The sequence below is a fragment of the Trachurus japonicus genome, chromosome 3 (assembly GCF_045865225.1).
Source record: "Trachurus japonicus isolate A0001 chromosome 3, Traja_1.0".
NCBI classification, from domain to species: domain Eukaryota; kingdom Metazoa; phylum Chordata; class Actinopteri; order Carangiformes; family Carangidae; genus Trachurus; species Trachurus japonicus.
Window position 1 is genome coordinate 27,665,905 of NC_140909.1, and position 15,839 is coordinate 27,681,743.

The window sequence follows — 15,839 nt, forward strand, 5'->3', positions numbered from 1 at the left end:
AAGGAAAAAAAGACAAAGCATGACAGAGGCTTTGTTTGACAGACCAGTGATTGCTTTTTGTACAGGCAGGGCCTGTGTTTTCTGTCCCTGTCCAGAATCCAGACATCAATTCTTAATGAAGGGTGGTGTTTTTATTATGTTGGAATATTTTGGGTTGAAAACAGAAGGTCAGATCAAATTTCTAAAAATGATACCAGTGTCAAAATAAGCCACTATAAGTTCCAATAGGCTGAACGCCAGAGGCACTGAAGCCTTCACCTCCCATTATGTTCTGAAGCTGGTGTTTGGGATTATTGGGAGAGAACTGAAGTCATATTGTGTTACAGTATATTTCAAGACAAAACTCTCTGATCTCTGCTGCTGCTGCAAAAAGACTTTTCACGCACCAAAAGCTGAAAAACACAACACACATCATAAACATATTGTGTAAAGAAGTCGAATTTGTTTAATCTTGCGAAATACAAAAGAGTCAGTCTCAGATTATGATAAATAAAAGGTAATGGAAATAAAAAGTAGGAGTCAGAGTGGTATTACTCACTGAATAATTACATCCGTCTGATAAAAAGCAACAATAAGCACCTTTTTATGAGTTCAGGAAAATGGACTTAAAATACTTTTCTATTAATGCTACATTTCTTTGTAAAATCATAGTGAATGGAACATCTTTTATGAAGAATCCACCTTTTAGTGAGAACTTTGGGGGGAAAAACATCAAAAGGTAGATGACAGATTGCCAATGAGGCTCTCACTGCAGAATGTCAGTATTTTTTAGGACTAAAAGCAGTTATGCTCACTCCCACCTCAACTCTCTCAATATGGCAGCCAGTACTTGTGCTAAAAGCAAGCTATCTTTATAACTCAACATCAGAAGTGACAGCAAATCCAAAAAACCTTCACAAGGCCGAGAGATAGGGAACCAAAAAAAAAGAAAGAAGAAAAAACACTCAACATTGACTGCAGTCCAGGTGACTACATGCAGACTGGAAAGACCTGGTTCCAGCATGAAATATTTCCAAACAAAGAAACATGTGGTGCCTCTCTACAGTGATTTCCTGTGCAACAGGACTATAAACTTTGTGGGCCAGTGCATTCTTCTCCTAATTGACCTTGTGAATCCGTGGTCCGCTGTGTGGGCCGAGGAGCCGCGCTCTAACAGGTTCTGATGCTATATCCATTCTCTTCTGGCCGCGGAGGTCGAGGACTCGACGACGCAGCAATGTGCATCTGCAAATTGTTTTCGAGTGAAGACGCAGGAGTGTTGAACTATGATCTACGAGCAGACCGGCTACAGCATGCTTTTTACTATTTTGATTTGCACTGGCATGTCAGTGAGGGATAAGACACTGTAAACCTTGAATATGTATGGTATGCATGGTATTCATGGTAGCCTCCCGGGAAAAGTAGAATCAATAGGACATGAACATTTAGACTTAATGAAAATATAAAAGACATAGCAAATGTTAACATTACTACAGTCTTACATGCATTCTAACAAGTGCTCATGAGTTAAAAATAACTAAATAGTCAACATGCTAATAACTTCCTTAATTTGACTTGACTTTTTTTTTTAATACTTGATGCGGTCTAGTGTTTTGTTTTGCCTACAAGCTCAAAACATTTCAGTGTATTGTGAAGGCAGTGGCTGATGGCAGACGTGGAAAACAATTAGTGTCAAATGTTTTCTTCCTGCGGTAGCGTAGTAGAGGGTGAACGCTCCACATACGCAGAGGCAACAACGCAGAAATCACAACAGCTATGAAGCAGAGCCCTGTACATGATTCATACTTCTATCAGTTGTCATCTTTCTATGGGTAAAGAATGTTGCATCTAAAAAGAGGTGAGTCCAAATCAGCTGTGATTAAAAACTTTAAGGATAGTTCAACATTTTGGCCCATTGCCATAATCCCTATAGTTCCCTTTAAGCGTCGGTGCAAGCTATTCTTAGTATGGCGGAGCAGAGCTGCGAGCTGTTCAACTCCGTCTCATAACGTTCCGTTATTATCTCATAGTGTGGTGAATGTGCAGCTCACAACTTGTCCACCAGAGCGTTTTGGAGTTGTTGGATTGTGTATTTGATGAGTTTGATGAGGGAAACCAAGAAATCCCATTAGCCTCTGTAGTGCAGCTCTGAGCAGCTCACGGCTCTGCTCTGCCGTTCTTTAACTAGTTTGCACCGACAATTAAAGGTAACAAACCTACTGCTATGACTATAGGGATTATGGCAATGGGCCAATTTGCCAAAATGTTTAACTATCCCTTTAAAAACTGAGCTATTCTGTGGTCATGCATTGACGTGATAAACAATACTGAAGAATATTTTCATCATCCATCATCAGATTGAATGCAACCCAGACCAAATTCCTCCCTTGATGTGTGTACAGGTCAGGTTATTGTCAAGCAGAACTAGTTTGTATGATGCATCTTCCGACTGCATTGAAAACCCTGAGGGTTTATGGCTCCTGGAAGGCACGGCATGGTGCTGTAGTGGGTTGTACATAAAAGAATATTGTGTAAGAAATGAAAAAGAGAGAGGGGAGCTGGAGCTCCTGTTTCACTGCTGCACGGCTGACAAAACACAGTGCAAAGTGGGTGTGAATGTCCAACCGGCCGTTTTTAGAAAGTAACAAGAAATGGTCGGACACAGCAACCGCCTAATATCACACTGGAAGTGTGTGGATGGACGGGGGTCTGGACAGAGCGCTGGCAGCTTAATACAATCTCTGAAGAGTGGAAACGTAGGTAAGAGTTAAACGCTTATGGCTGTGTATTCACACCGGGCTTGTTTGGAGCAGCTGTTCCAAACAGGGAGCGTTTAACCACAAAGATCGGTTCGTTTGGCTGTATGTATGTATGTATGTATACACAGCAATCGCACAGGCCAAGATCGGAGCGGTCGGTTAGCAGCGAGAACGTGATCGACAAAGCAATCCAAACTAGCCACACACACTGCTGATGTTCCACGGTTGTTGCAGCTGTCTTTCAACAAACTTCAGCCGCTGAGGAACTTGAAGCTGTTTAGTGACGCGTCCCAAAACTCCAAGGGTCCATGATCAGTTTAAAGTGTTTTTTGTAACACAAATCAAAAAGAGCCAACAAGCAGTTATAGCAGAAGGGAAAAATAATACGTGCCTTTCAATAAGTAATAATAATGATAATGGTGAGATGGTAAAGGGAAATGATGGTGAATTGACGGTCAACAAAAAATATATGAGCTTCTAGTTCTCTACCTTTGTGTTCAAAACTCCCGCCACCACACACAATAAAAGAAAATGACCACACCCTCTAACTGTGTCAACGCAATGATGTAAAACCTTAAGCAAAATGGCAGGCAAAATATATTTTAGCTTCTACAACGGTTTTTGTTTTTCCTGGGTTAACTCCTCCTCCTTCCTGGCTAAGATTTCTGACCAATGAGAGAACAGTTGTTTTTGGCCATGGCGTTTGTTTACAACTTTGGACGGTTTGGGACTGTTACCTCAGAAACACAAACCACCTAAAAGAAAAATGCAACAAATGTATCCGTTTTAGCCTGTGAATCGGAACAAAAGCAAAACGAGCCACATGTCTGAATAAACCCCGAGATACATGTTTGTGCAAGATGTAGTGTAAAAAAAAACAACAACACTCCTGTGAGGAGGATTTGAAAGAAAGTGGATGTCTTCTTAATTCTCAGGTGTAATTGCTCTGTTAACAAAGCAAGTGACTCCGCTCATCTCCGCAGAAATGAGCTCCACTAGAACACGGGCAGGTAAAGCCATCAGCCTCACTTTGTAGTGAGCTTCTTGATGTAATTTGCTCCACTTCTTAAAATAAGTCACAATCTCTCTTCTATTCCAGAGCCTTTAAAAGCCCTGGCACTGCTTTAAAGGAATGAGCTGTAACACAATAGCAACAGTCAGTCAGGCACAGGCAGAGAGAGAGAGAAAGAACTCCAGCGAGCTCTCATGAGATCCTCCACTCCCAGAGCTGGACATCAGCAGCAATGCGGAGCGGTGGCTGTGCTCTTTCATTCAAGTGCAGCCTTCCCTTTCTCTCTCTCTCACCCCCCCCCCCCCCTCCCTTTCAAAGTAACATTGCCAATGTAATTTTCCATGAGAGCTGCTCCATTTATCAAGGCCAGTGGCACATTGAGGGAGCTGATGAATGCCTTACTCCTCTAGATTTGTATAATGAGAGGTGGGAGAGTGAGACACACTCAGAGGTGGTTAGCACTTGTACGAAGGAAGTAGAGATGATTTATTCAGCATCCGAGAGCCAAAGCTTTAGGGAGCTTTAACTTAGGACACCGACAATGTAGCCCCGCTATTACACCTCGACCACGGAGAGCCAGATTGCTACTGAGACACATACTGATTAATGCTCGGATTACACATGGACATGAGACAGCTACTTCTCTTAAATGAACAGATAGGCTGTAATGAGGCTGACAAATTTTCCAAATGTACTTCCCAGCTGTAATTGTTTTCTACAAAAATGCGGGTTTGTGCCACTACTCTGTGCAATTAATCCTAATATACACATGAAACAAACATTTAGAGTAGGCGCAGGAGGAGTTGTGTACATATATTACATTAGAACATTAGAACAAGTTAAAGAGCAAAATGTTTTTTGGCATCAACAATTATATTCACAAGGCTGCCACAAGGCGCTACAAACCAGAAATATCTATGTAGGATTCCCTAATGTGAAGCAGTGTAACTCAGTGGTCATGTTCCATGCATGTTATCCTAATCAATTGCAATAAACTCTACTAAACAAAGAGAAGAACTCACCCTGTGGACGCTGACATAGCCCTGCAAAGACTAGTCAATCGATCAATAATGAACCAGAAACCTTCTCCAAAGTCAAATTCCATTTGGGGTATTAGGCAATACACCACATATTTGCTGTACTTTTTAAATGTGAAGATTTATAATCAATAATGAAAAAACTCATTATTTGACCGACACAGAACACTAGCTGCTGTGATTAGTGTGTGATGAAGGAATGAGATTGTGTTGCCACGTCTGCCGTTTGCAGTGGTCTTTGCTTTGAATGTGGCCGGTGGGAAAGTGATGGCTAACCTACGTCTCAGGGACTGAGCTGTGGTTTGTGTGTAGTAGCCACAGCTGGAACTGCAGGGTTGTTTCACGTGCTTTGGTCCAAAATAACTTTCCCCTCGACACACATATTACAAATTAAGTTGTGGTTAAATGACAATGACTGTTTTTATTTTTCATTAATCTTATTTTTAGAACGGCGGAGCAGAGCTGTGAGCTGCTCAGAGCTACGCTATGGAGGCTGATGGGATTTCTTGGTTTCCCTCATCAAACTCATCAAATACACAATCCAACAACTCCAAAACGCTCTGGTGGACAAGTTGTGACCTGCACATTCACCACGCTATGAGATAATAACAGAATGTTACCAGACAGAGTTGTTTTATGCTGTGTTCACATGGAGTCCAGTAAACGGCAGACGGCATGCCGGACTCCATGTTAGTGGACGAGAGAACGGCGGTAAAACTTGGGGGAGCACGGCAAAAAATACCGTGGCCCGCAACGGCAAACGGCAATGCCGTCCTGAGTTCAAATATTTTAACTTTACTCAACTTAAACTCAATCGAACGTGACGTCTGAGTACGAGTATGTTGGCGTTGTCATAGCAACATGGTGACGCGTCTTGCCGTTGTGCCGTCCGACAATTTGTTTGTTTTTACCGTTCCGTCCAGCGGCATTTGCCGTTTAACGTCTGCCGTTTACCGGTCTCCATGTGAACGCAGCATTAGAGGTAAATTCATGCAAAACCGCTGTGATGCGTGTTCCCGGCTAGCAGCAGCGTAGCTCTGAGCAGCTCACGGCTCTGCTCTGCCGTTCTAAATATAGCTTGCACCGACAATTAAAGGTAACAAACCTACTCCTGGGGTGGTGTTTAGCTCAGTTGGTAGAGCACCCGCCCCATGTGTTGAGGCTACAGTCCTCACAGCAGGCGGCCCCAGTTTGAATCCCGTGTCGAGCGGCCCTATCCTGCGTGTCATTCCCCCTCTCTCTGCCTCCCATTTCCTGTCTCTCTCAACTGTCCTATCAAAGAAAGGCATGAAAAGCCAAAAAAATATATACTTTAACAAACCTACTCCTAAAACTATAGGGATAATGGCAATGGCCCAATTTGCCAAATTGTTGAACTATCCCTTTAAAGTGGTTGAAATCCACAAATATTTTTCATCTTTCTACAGTTACTGCTTATGTCATGGCTATAATGTTAAGTGGATGATAATTTGCTATGAAAATAGAGTGAATATATCAGGCTTAAGAACCATTTTGGGGTGTTGCACCTGGTGAGCGACTCTCAGTGGGATAAATGGGCGTCATCTGAAAACAGATCTAACAACCAGGATGTTCTCAATTCATCACAGCTCAAGTCTTATCTTAAACCTGACTTTTGCCAGTTTGAAAAATGACAAGGTCGTGGTCGTACAAATATTATCAGTCTCACTGATGTCAAAACTACTGGGCTGGATCAATCTTTATAACTGTTATACTTAACCCTGCCTTGCCCCGTCTTCCATAAGCAGCAAGGGTAAATATGGACAACTGGCCTCCAAAGTCCAAACGACCTGGGATGTTAATAAAACCAAATTAAATCTCTTTATGTGTTTATAGGCTTTTATGAGAACAAAATAAGTTGCAGCTTTAACAGATCAATTAACTGGGATTGCCGCCTTAAAACTGCTCTTCAAGCCTAAATTGTGTGTGTGGTAACATAATCACATTCTTTTTCATCGCATTTTTGAAGGATACTCTTCTTCAGTTAGCTATTTGAAAGCAGTTATGACCTCTCTCCTTTATTCAGTGCTGTTAACCACTTCATGTGGTCCTCCCTCAAAAGCCTTTTATTCTAAGTACATTATGATTACAAAGACTTTCCTGAAATTTTTCCTTTCATAGCGTTTGCGCCAAGGAGACTCTGCAGCTTGTGTTCATGCCTGGGTGTCCTGGTTTTTTAAAGGAATCAAACAGGCTTCCTCGCAGCCCATCCCCCACGCCACTTTCAGAGCAGCAGGAAAAACGACGAAGGCGTGCTTTGCACCAGCTCCCTCCCCCACATACTGCTCCACCAGGCATTACTGGGGCTTGTGGGATTAAGAATGGAACACGATGACAGACAAAAACAGTCCTCAGCACCTCCCTGCTCTGCTGTCTTTTATACTGCGAGAGCATGAAAAGGCTGCTATGAGGCATACAATAGACACAGTGATAGATCAACTCTGAGTGAACAAGATAAGTGTGGGTGAACAGCTACACGGATCTTTATATTGTTCTTGTATGACAATGTCAGCGTTGAAATTGTGTGAAGGAAAAAAAAAAGTAGAACACGATGTGACATTTACTTAACTTCACAGGCTTAATGTGACGTATATAGCTGACAGAATCTATTATATTGTAGAGTGACAAATGGGAACATTTCCCTATCTGACACTACAACTCACGTTCAGCTAGCTCATGTGCAGTACATAACACCTCCATGGTTAATTGCAACACATGCTGGGCTGGTTTTTATCTTTAAGACAGTGTAAGATTTTTTTTTTTTTTTTTTTACATCAAGGCACTTATGCATCCTTTGAAAATGAATCCAGCCTCCACTGATAAGAGGGAAAGAAAACAAACACTATGTGGGCTATTTCCTGTGGCCGGGCTCATACTCATCAAGAGCTCACTTTTTTTTTGCAACCATGTGGTGATAAGAGAACACAGCAGTGGATTTGTTTATGCATCACATATGAAGACAGCTCCAGAGAGAGGAGTGCATCTCTCAGCCTAGCTGGAAGCGACAGGCTATCGCAAAGCACATCCTCGTCAACACCCCGGCCCTACACTTCCATTGTGTCCTACTGTATTCACTCACACAGCCTGTATTGTTCCAAAGACACCTTTCACAGACAAATGCAACTTCACTGTTGTTGCTTTGACAGCACTCATAAAAAAACCTCTTTAAGATACAGTGGCAGACTAGCTAGCATAGCTTCTTTTAGAGTTGGATTTTCAAAGCAGGACAATGTTTGGATGAGGATTTCTTTTTTGTTAGGGAGTAATTACTAAAATAATTGACTTTTCCCCCACTGATGTATTTAAAACAGTAAATGACTTATCTTATTGTGACATCAGCTCGCCAACTGACAACTGCATGTCCACAATAAAGCCTGGAATTAGCAATTGTCTTTGACAAAGACAAACACCACCAACGTCTAATCAACCAAACAAAATACGACAAAGCCAGATCCATTCATGCAGCGCGAAAAGAAAATACAAAGATAACGCTTACCTTCTCATTTTTCACCTTCTTTAATGTCTTGCAATCACCATTCCCATTCTCCACTTCCTCCGGTTCAGTTTTTGTGGCCAACGCTGGTACTATCCCAACAGGTTCAAGTGCAATATTCCCCATTTGATTGGCTTCTGCCAAGTCTGTTGATTGTGTGTTCTCAAAGGACGCGTTACGACTATTCCCCAAAGCGACGTGGACTTGAGACACAACATCCTTCTCTGCAGCAGCTATTGCCACGACTGGGGCTCCATCTGTTTTGTCCTTCTTACTTTTCCCAGTAGCCCCTTCTTTCTCTTTTTTACCACTCAGAACACCTCGGGAGGCTTTGCCCCCCTTCTCCATGTTCCTTCCAGAGGTGGAATTACCACTGGCTGCTCCTGCACTCGCCGCTGTGCCTGTCGGCTCCCCCTGAGTCCGCCCTGTACTTTCTTTTTTGCCCCCATCCCCGGCTGAAGCTTTGCTACTATTGTCTTTAGAGTTCTTACTGCGCTTGTATTTGGATTTGCTTTCCTTGCCTTGAGAGCCAGACACCGGACTAACAAACCTGATGTTGTCCGGCAATGCCGCCACTGCACTGGGTGGTGCCGCCATGCCGTCCTTGGTACCAGACATCTCAAGTTTGTCTTTCTCTAAGTCAGCGTCGAGGTCGATGATCAGATTTCCGACGCCAATATCCCACTCATCCCCGCTGTCGTAAGTGTCCACCGCATTAGAGTCCACACCTTTCCCGCCTGCAGTGCCACCACTTAGGGACATTTTAGTGCCAACGGCCCAGGATTGCCTCAGTGAGGTCCGACACCCTCTCAGACGGTTGGGACTCCGGGGCAGGGGTTAGAGAATCCTCACGGTCTACTCCTTCCTGTCCCATTTAACCACATATTCCCTGAAAGAGAGATGAGAAAAGAGTTCCATTAGTCCCAAAACCCACACATAGAAATCATAGTAGCTACTACAGCTCCGCCATCCCAGAGCTGAGCATTGCATAGGGTACAAGACCAAAAAGAAATCGTTTGATCATGGGCCAGTAATTCTCTGATGATCACTGCGCAAACCACTATGGTAATACCCACTGGTGTGACAGCTCTGCTCCGAAACCCTCTCTTTATAATCACTTCCCACAGTCGTCATGGCAACCATGGGAAATGTAGCCTAAATCCTGCTCTGACAGCCAAGGTGGCCCCACTGTTCTGAATGACTGGCTCTCCTTTTTCACAAGGCGCTGCTGATAGTGTCACCGCTGATAAATAAGGAGTAGCTGGTCCCACACCCCCACACCCCCACACGGTTTACCGAGCTGTGCCTTTTCAACCTCCAGAGCACAATGGTAATCTTGCCTTAACAGAGGAGCTTAAAACATGAATGAGCCGGTGTGGCGTCTCGGGAGAACAGCGGTTTGTTGTATTTGCTTACACAACACGGCCCAAAGGTCATCCATGTTTCAACTGTTGGAGGAGGTAAGTACAGCATTCCTGTACACACACACACTGGCTGTAACCAATTTTAAACCTACTGTAAATCAACATGGGTAAAAAAATAAATAAAACAATCTTGTGAACTGTGTCTTCAATGTGGAACTACAAGAACTAACTTCAGTTTCTCAATTCAGATCAAATGCATTTGGGATTAGCATGTCTTCAGAGGACTGGAGGTCTTTTTTGCTTAATCTAAATACTATCAAATAATTCAAGATTCAAGACTCAAGACAACTTTTTTAATCCCTTAAAGGGCGTTTCAGGCGTAGTGTCTGAGGGACCAGGAAGTAGTTTGCATGAGGATGCCAAAACGATAACATTTTTCTATGGACGGCCCCTTACACACAATACTGCAATTGTGCTGGGAATTCTTTTTCTCGTAAAGTTTCTTTTGTAAATAACATTTGTGTTAATAATGTCACATTATAATGTTCAGTGTATTATATTTTATCAATACCAGTGATACTTTTTTAAAATTCTAATTTCAAAGTAGTAAAAGTCCTCTGTGAGTTGGGTGCTGTAGGTTAAAAGTGATGCAATGATACAAAAACGCCATTAAAAAGCTTTTTGCACTGACAGACATAACTGACACACATGCGCGTTCTTGTCATTGTCCCAAAACACTGTAAGATTGTAAATTAGCACTGTCAGAAAGCAATTTATGGTAGAGGTCACATGGTTACGAGGCATCAGCCAGTTGTCAGTTAGTTAGTACCACTGCACCTTAACACAAAGACGCTGCAGTGTTTTTCAGTCCAGTTGTTCAATTAAACCTTTCAGATGTTCTAAGTAGCCTGGTGCTGATAGTGTTGAAACATTAGGATGACGGAGTACCAGAAAAAGAATCAGACCATTTTCATGCACTTACATTCCCCTGAGACGGAGACACTACACACAGGTAAATAATTAAAACCCACATCCGTGGTTCTCATCTCCTCCGGCAAAGAAGAACGTGAGGGAGGAGGAAGCCTGAGCACAAAAGGCTCGGGGGTGGTGGAAAGGGTGATCAGATCAATACCTCTTCAAACATGAATGAATTCTGATGATTTTCTTTGTGCTGCAGAGACTCGAGTGACAAAACACAGCCAGAGAGCAGCCCAAAGATCGTCTCAACAAAACGATGAAGACTGGTTCCTATTTCTAATTGGTAGCCATGGTGTGTTTGTTTTACATTGAACGGATTAAATAACAAATCCTAGATCTTCTAATGGGGATCAGACACTTTTGCTGTTAAATAGATCCATAATCAGCCCAGTGCATTTTAACCTCATTTAAACAGTAAAAATGGCTTCATACAAAATGCACCCGCAATTAGACTCTAGAGCTGAAATGATGATTCCATTAATCTGGAAATTTATCTGCAACGATTTTCAGGGTAATCCAAACAAAAATGTCAAATGTTTGCTGGTATTTGTTTCCCAAAAGTTAGGACTTGACACTTTTCTGGTCTTAGAAAAATAATTATTTAGCAGTTTTGCAATTCAGATAAAAACAAGCTAATATAGTACATTAACCTTGGTCTGTCTGTGATTTTAACAGGCATTTTAGAGCAAACAATTAGTCAAAAAAGCTGATTAACGGTACCTGCCCTGCACAAGTACCTAAACACAATATCAGCATAAAAAACTAATACATTCTAGCTATGGGATTCAACCTAAAAACAATGTTTTTTTAAGTGAAGAAATTCCCAGACATTTCTCTGCCAGCAAATTAACTGAAGAGTTGATCAAACATTAGGAATAAGAACCTATTCCAGCTAATACGCCCACTTCCTTAAACCTGTTCAATATTTAACTGTGTCAATACAAAATTACAAAAACCGCAGCGTTGCAACGCAGTTTAAACCACAAAATGATTCCAGAATTGACTTCACATGAGCAGATTATTAGCTGTGGGTAAACACAGCTCATCCAGAGTGACTTATCAAGTCAAAGAAGCTTCTGGAATAACAGCGAGAACATCCAGAGACATCAGCACATTTTCTGCTTTATGACTATGAGTCAAGAAGAGAAAATGAACCTCTGTGTAATGGGAGAGGTTTCTGCTGACATGTGAAACACAACGAGCGCTCTGTTATGTTGAAGATTGTAATGCTCCGGTCTTAGAGGGCTGGATTGTTCCCACTGTCTGACAGAAAACATCCACTATAACTCAGCTCTCATTAGAACAACAGTCTAAAATGGCAGCTGGATAATGCACAGAGCCCGTGTTGATTCAGTTAAGGGGGACATCCACCCCCCTCCCACCCCCCCTGCAGTGACAGAGGTAAAACTGTTGAACAATCATTTGATCACCGTGCCTGCCTCTTCCCTCACAGATGGCTCCCCAAAGGAACAACAGTCGGTGGCAGGTTCTGGAGGGTGGAGCGATGCAGCTGTCCCTGTTTGACTGGCTAAATAGTTGTGAGGTCTAATTTGTCCAACACCTCCACAAAAGAGAGGTTGTAACTCTATCGGCAGTTGACCTACTGTACTGCCCTTAGCTGGAAGTGCAGCGCAAGCCCCTTTTGAAAAAGCCCCGCTGAGGAAATGTCCCAGTGAGTGCCCCGTTGAGCGAAAGGCATGCAGGCTGTGCAACTCCCAGAGTGCTTGTCCTTTTTTCACAGATCCAGTTTCATTCAGCTATCTATCACAGAGGCCACATAGGGGTGATTCTGCCTTGAAAGTGGAGGAAAAAAAGAAAGAAAAAAAAACGATGGTGGGTGAAAGCCATTTCTGGTCCATTTACCGTGGAACACAACTACAATCTGACCTGGCATGATGTTGTTTTCTGGATCCGACTATTAGGAACGCCATCTGTGCATTGAACAGAAATTACATTATGAGCTTCATCTGTATGGATGGGCCTGGAGCCCACTCAAATGCAGGACTTGCTTTGCCATTTTATGTGAATTGTTTATATGTGAAGAGAGAGGTGAGGAAAGATGCAGAGGAAAGGTGGAAAATAACTGCGTACGCTGGGGGAATGCAGATGCTGTTATACGCAGCATGTGTGGGAATGTAGAGAAGGTAATTACAGTTAAATAAATACACATGAACTCTCAAATCAGACATGTGTCAGCATGAAAAAAATCTCTGCAGAGCACAGTACCAAAACCTGACAAAACTGTCATCTTTAAACACACACCTTCATTTAGAACAAAGGAGCAAGGCTTTAGTCACAAGAAAATGCAAAGCTACTGGCGTGCAACTGGGCTCAGGCTTTTGCTCAGAATTGTTCTTGGTATAATTACAATCATAAAATCTTGCACAGCCTTATGATGTTTTTATTTTTTAATGGAGGTATGTACACATTCATAATGATTACTGTCTCATCTCTGCTCCCACTGCTCGAAATCTCATTACGGACTGAAAAACGCTGCTCCAAAGTTACTTTAAATTGTTCTTGTGGAGAGGGAAATGTCTGGTTCACATAGGAGGTTGTTTATTGTTTTTTTTTAACGCCTTGAGAATCTCAACTGCTCGCCCTGCATCGCAGAGTTTCTGTGTTTCAGACAAACAAAGATGGTTAAACAGCGAGTGTATCCAGGAGCATTTGGGCTGGGCCGACACCCAACACACAGCTACAGCAGGAAATCAAACGGCCAGGGCTACAAGATGGTTTGTTAATGTCTGTTCATTTCTGTGTTACCACTTGCCTTATAGGGTAGAATGAATATTTCAGATCAAGTATTTCGCTTCATTTTTGGTCATGTTTCCCTCCTCCACTCGTTGCGTTAAAGGTCCAGTGTGTAATAATTGGCAAAGTTTATTGGCAAAATCTGAATATACTACCCATGAATATATTTGTATAAGTGTAAAATAGCTATAAAATAAAATTTCTTAGCCTTATAATTATTCTTTTATACATATAGCAAGGGTCTTGCTTTAGAGAGTGTTGCCATCTTGCGCCACCATGTTTGTACGGCAGCCAGCCAGAGAGCGCATTTTGCGTTCATAAATACACCACCGAAAAAGAAGGCGGAAGGAAAGAAGAAGGGGTAGGAAACAGCAGACATATCGTAATATGGTTTAGATCTTCACTTCATTGCTCCATGAGATACTCCAAGTCATCTCAGACGTGGTAAACAAGTTTTTTGGTCCTCGGAGGCCACCGTCACTTTATCGACAGGACGGGTGAGCACTGCAAACTAGAATCTCAATGCTAGTGTCACTGTTTTCACCCCATTTACACACTGGACCTTTAAGACCTTTAATACCGACCTACTGTGCATTATAATTATTACCATCATAACATCAGTGATGTGTCTTATTCTATCTTATCTATTAGTTTATTCTTTATTACTCTTATATTATCTTGATTTACTTCTGTGCTGCTTATGAATAGGAGCACCCCAAACTAAATTTTGTTGTGTATTTATTATACACTGACAATTAAGTTATCTCAAAGCTTAAAATCGTAAGATGCACAAATGTCAACCCCAAAAGTCTGACATTTAAGGCCAAAATATTATCTTTTTTTTTTTTTTTAATAATTTGGATTGAGTGGTGAGGATGCTAGTGGCTCTGCTGCTCATGGCAGGGAAGCTAATCCTGAAAGCACTAGCAGCTCTCCTGCTGCTTTGTGCAGCTACAAAGAGAAGCCACAACCCCTTCTCATTCTGTATCTGCACAGTGGAGAAAACCCTGAAGCTGAAAACCTGTGTCAGCTTCCCCATTCGTCCCACATAGAAAAATCTGTCAGATATAGAAAAAGAATTGATAAAGCATAACGTCAATTGCCATCGCTAATCAAGCTGAACCATTGTGTGAGAAGAAGACGATAGACTTGCTTTTCTTTTCTCCCACAGGACACAAAGCAAATGGGTTATGAGTAATTAGCAACTGTGACGCTAACACAAGCAGACAACAACTTTAACTCTACTTTAACTTAGCGTGCACCCCCCCTTTTTTTTCTCTCTGCAGGTCATTTAAAAAGGCAGGTCCCCATCCAGAGAGCCTCACGGTAACCTCCATGTAATTGGATTGTGTGCTTGAGCTGATTACCTAAACAGAAATGCAACGAGTCAGTTCAGGTGATGGGAATCAGGAGTTTGTGGGTCAGCCAGCGTCTCTATCACTAAACATGTCAACAGCTCATGACCAGCAGCTGAGGTTAAGCATATCCACACCTTCAGTAGGCTATGTATTGCATGGTTTGGATGATTCTGTTGTGGGCTCTACTTTTTATGAAAACCTAGGCATTATTTAGGCTTTATTTTAGGATCAAATTCAAAGATTCACAAACCTAAACTAGAAGATAAATGAAGTCCCTTTTGGCTGACCACACAAAAGGCTGAACTCAAAACATCAACACTGTTGCCAAAAGGTCTTTAATCCTGGCAGCAGCACCTTCCTGCGTCTCTTGGACTGGCAGCTGTGTGACTCAAACCGACAGCAACAAAACAAGTGTGAAATATGCAGATTGACTCTCTGGCTGATTAGGCCGTAATGTCCGGGGCTCTGGTCTGATGCAGCGAAACGCACACAAAACTGCCTCAAAATGTATTGATCGCCATGGTGATTTTCATCCGACAGAACCACAGCAATCTGTCTCTATTGTCGGTGTCTTTGTGTGCTTTGTTCAGAATGAAATCAACACAGATGATGATAAAAACAACACATCTGTGCCAGGGCTCTCAGGCAGAAATGGCAGCGTTGTCCCATCTTTAAAATGTGCATTATTCGATTGGCTACACTGACACTCAATATGAGCAATCACAGAAGAAGTTAAGAGGTGCCAGAAAACGTTCCTGTTGACATTGCATCGTCACAGCAGAGTAACCTTTTCTCAGCTGACATATTACACTGTTGCCAAACCCATGACCAGCATTTCCAGACTCATAAACAGAGTACATCTGGAAAGCTCAGCTTTGAGTGTCAATGCCTCATTACAGTATAAAGGGCAACACAGATGTTTTTATTCTTTCTTTTTTCCCCCCCAAATTTAGCATTAGTTTGGGCAGGACTGAAATTTTGGAGGAATTAAACATGTTATAATTGGGAATTGATGGATTATTGAGAGATACTTTATGTTTGAGTAAGTTTTCTTATCTTAATATCCCAAAAATATTTCTATATAACA

At 42.2% G+C, this 15,839-nt stretch overlaps 1 protein-coding gene across 1 annotated transcript in view; it reads right to left on the reverse strand.

Moving 5' to 3' along the window:
- znf609b (zinc finger protein 609b) overlaps positions 1–15,839 on the reverse strand; it is an 89,416-nt gene that overhangs the window by 54,280 nt on the left and 19,297 nt on the right. Inside the window, exon 2 of the mRNA XM_085768826.1 lies at positions 8,302–9,187. Coding sequence (XP_085624952.1) covers positions 8,302–9,060 — 759 coding nt within the window. The 5' untranslated portion in view covers positions 9,061–9,187. The remainder of the gene's footprint in view (positions 1–8,301; positions 9,188–15,839) is intronic.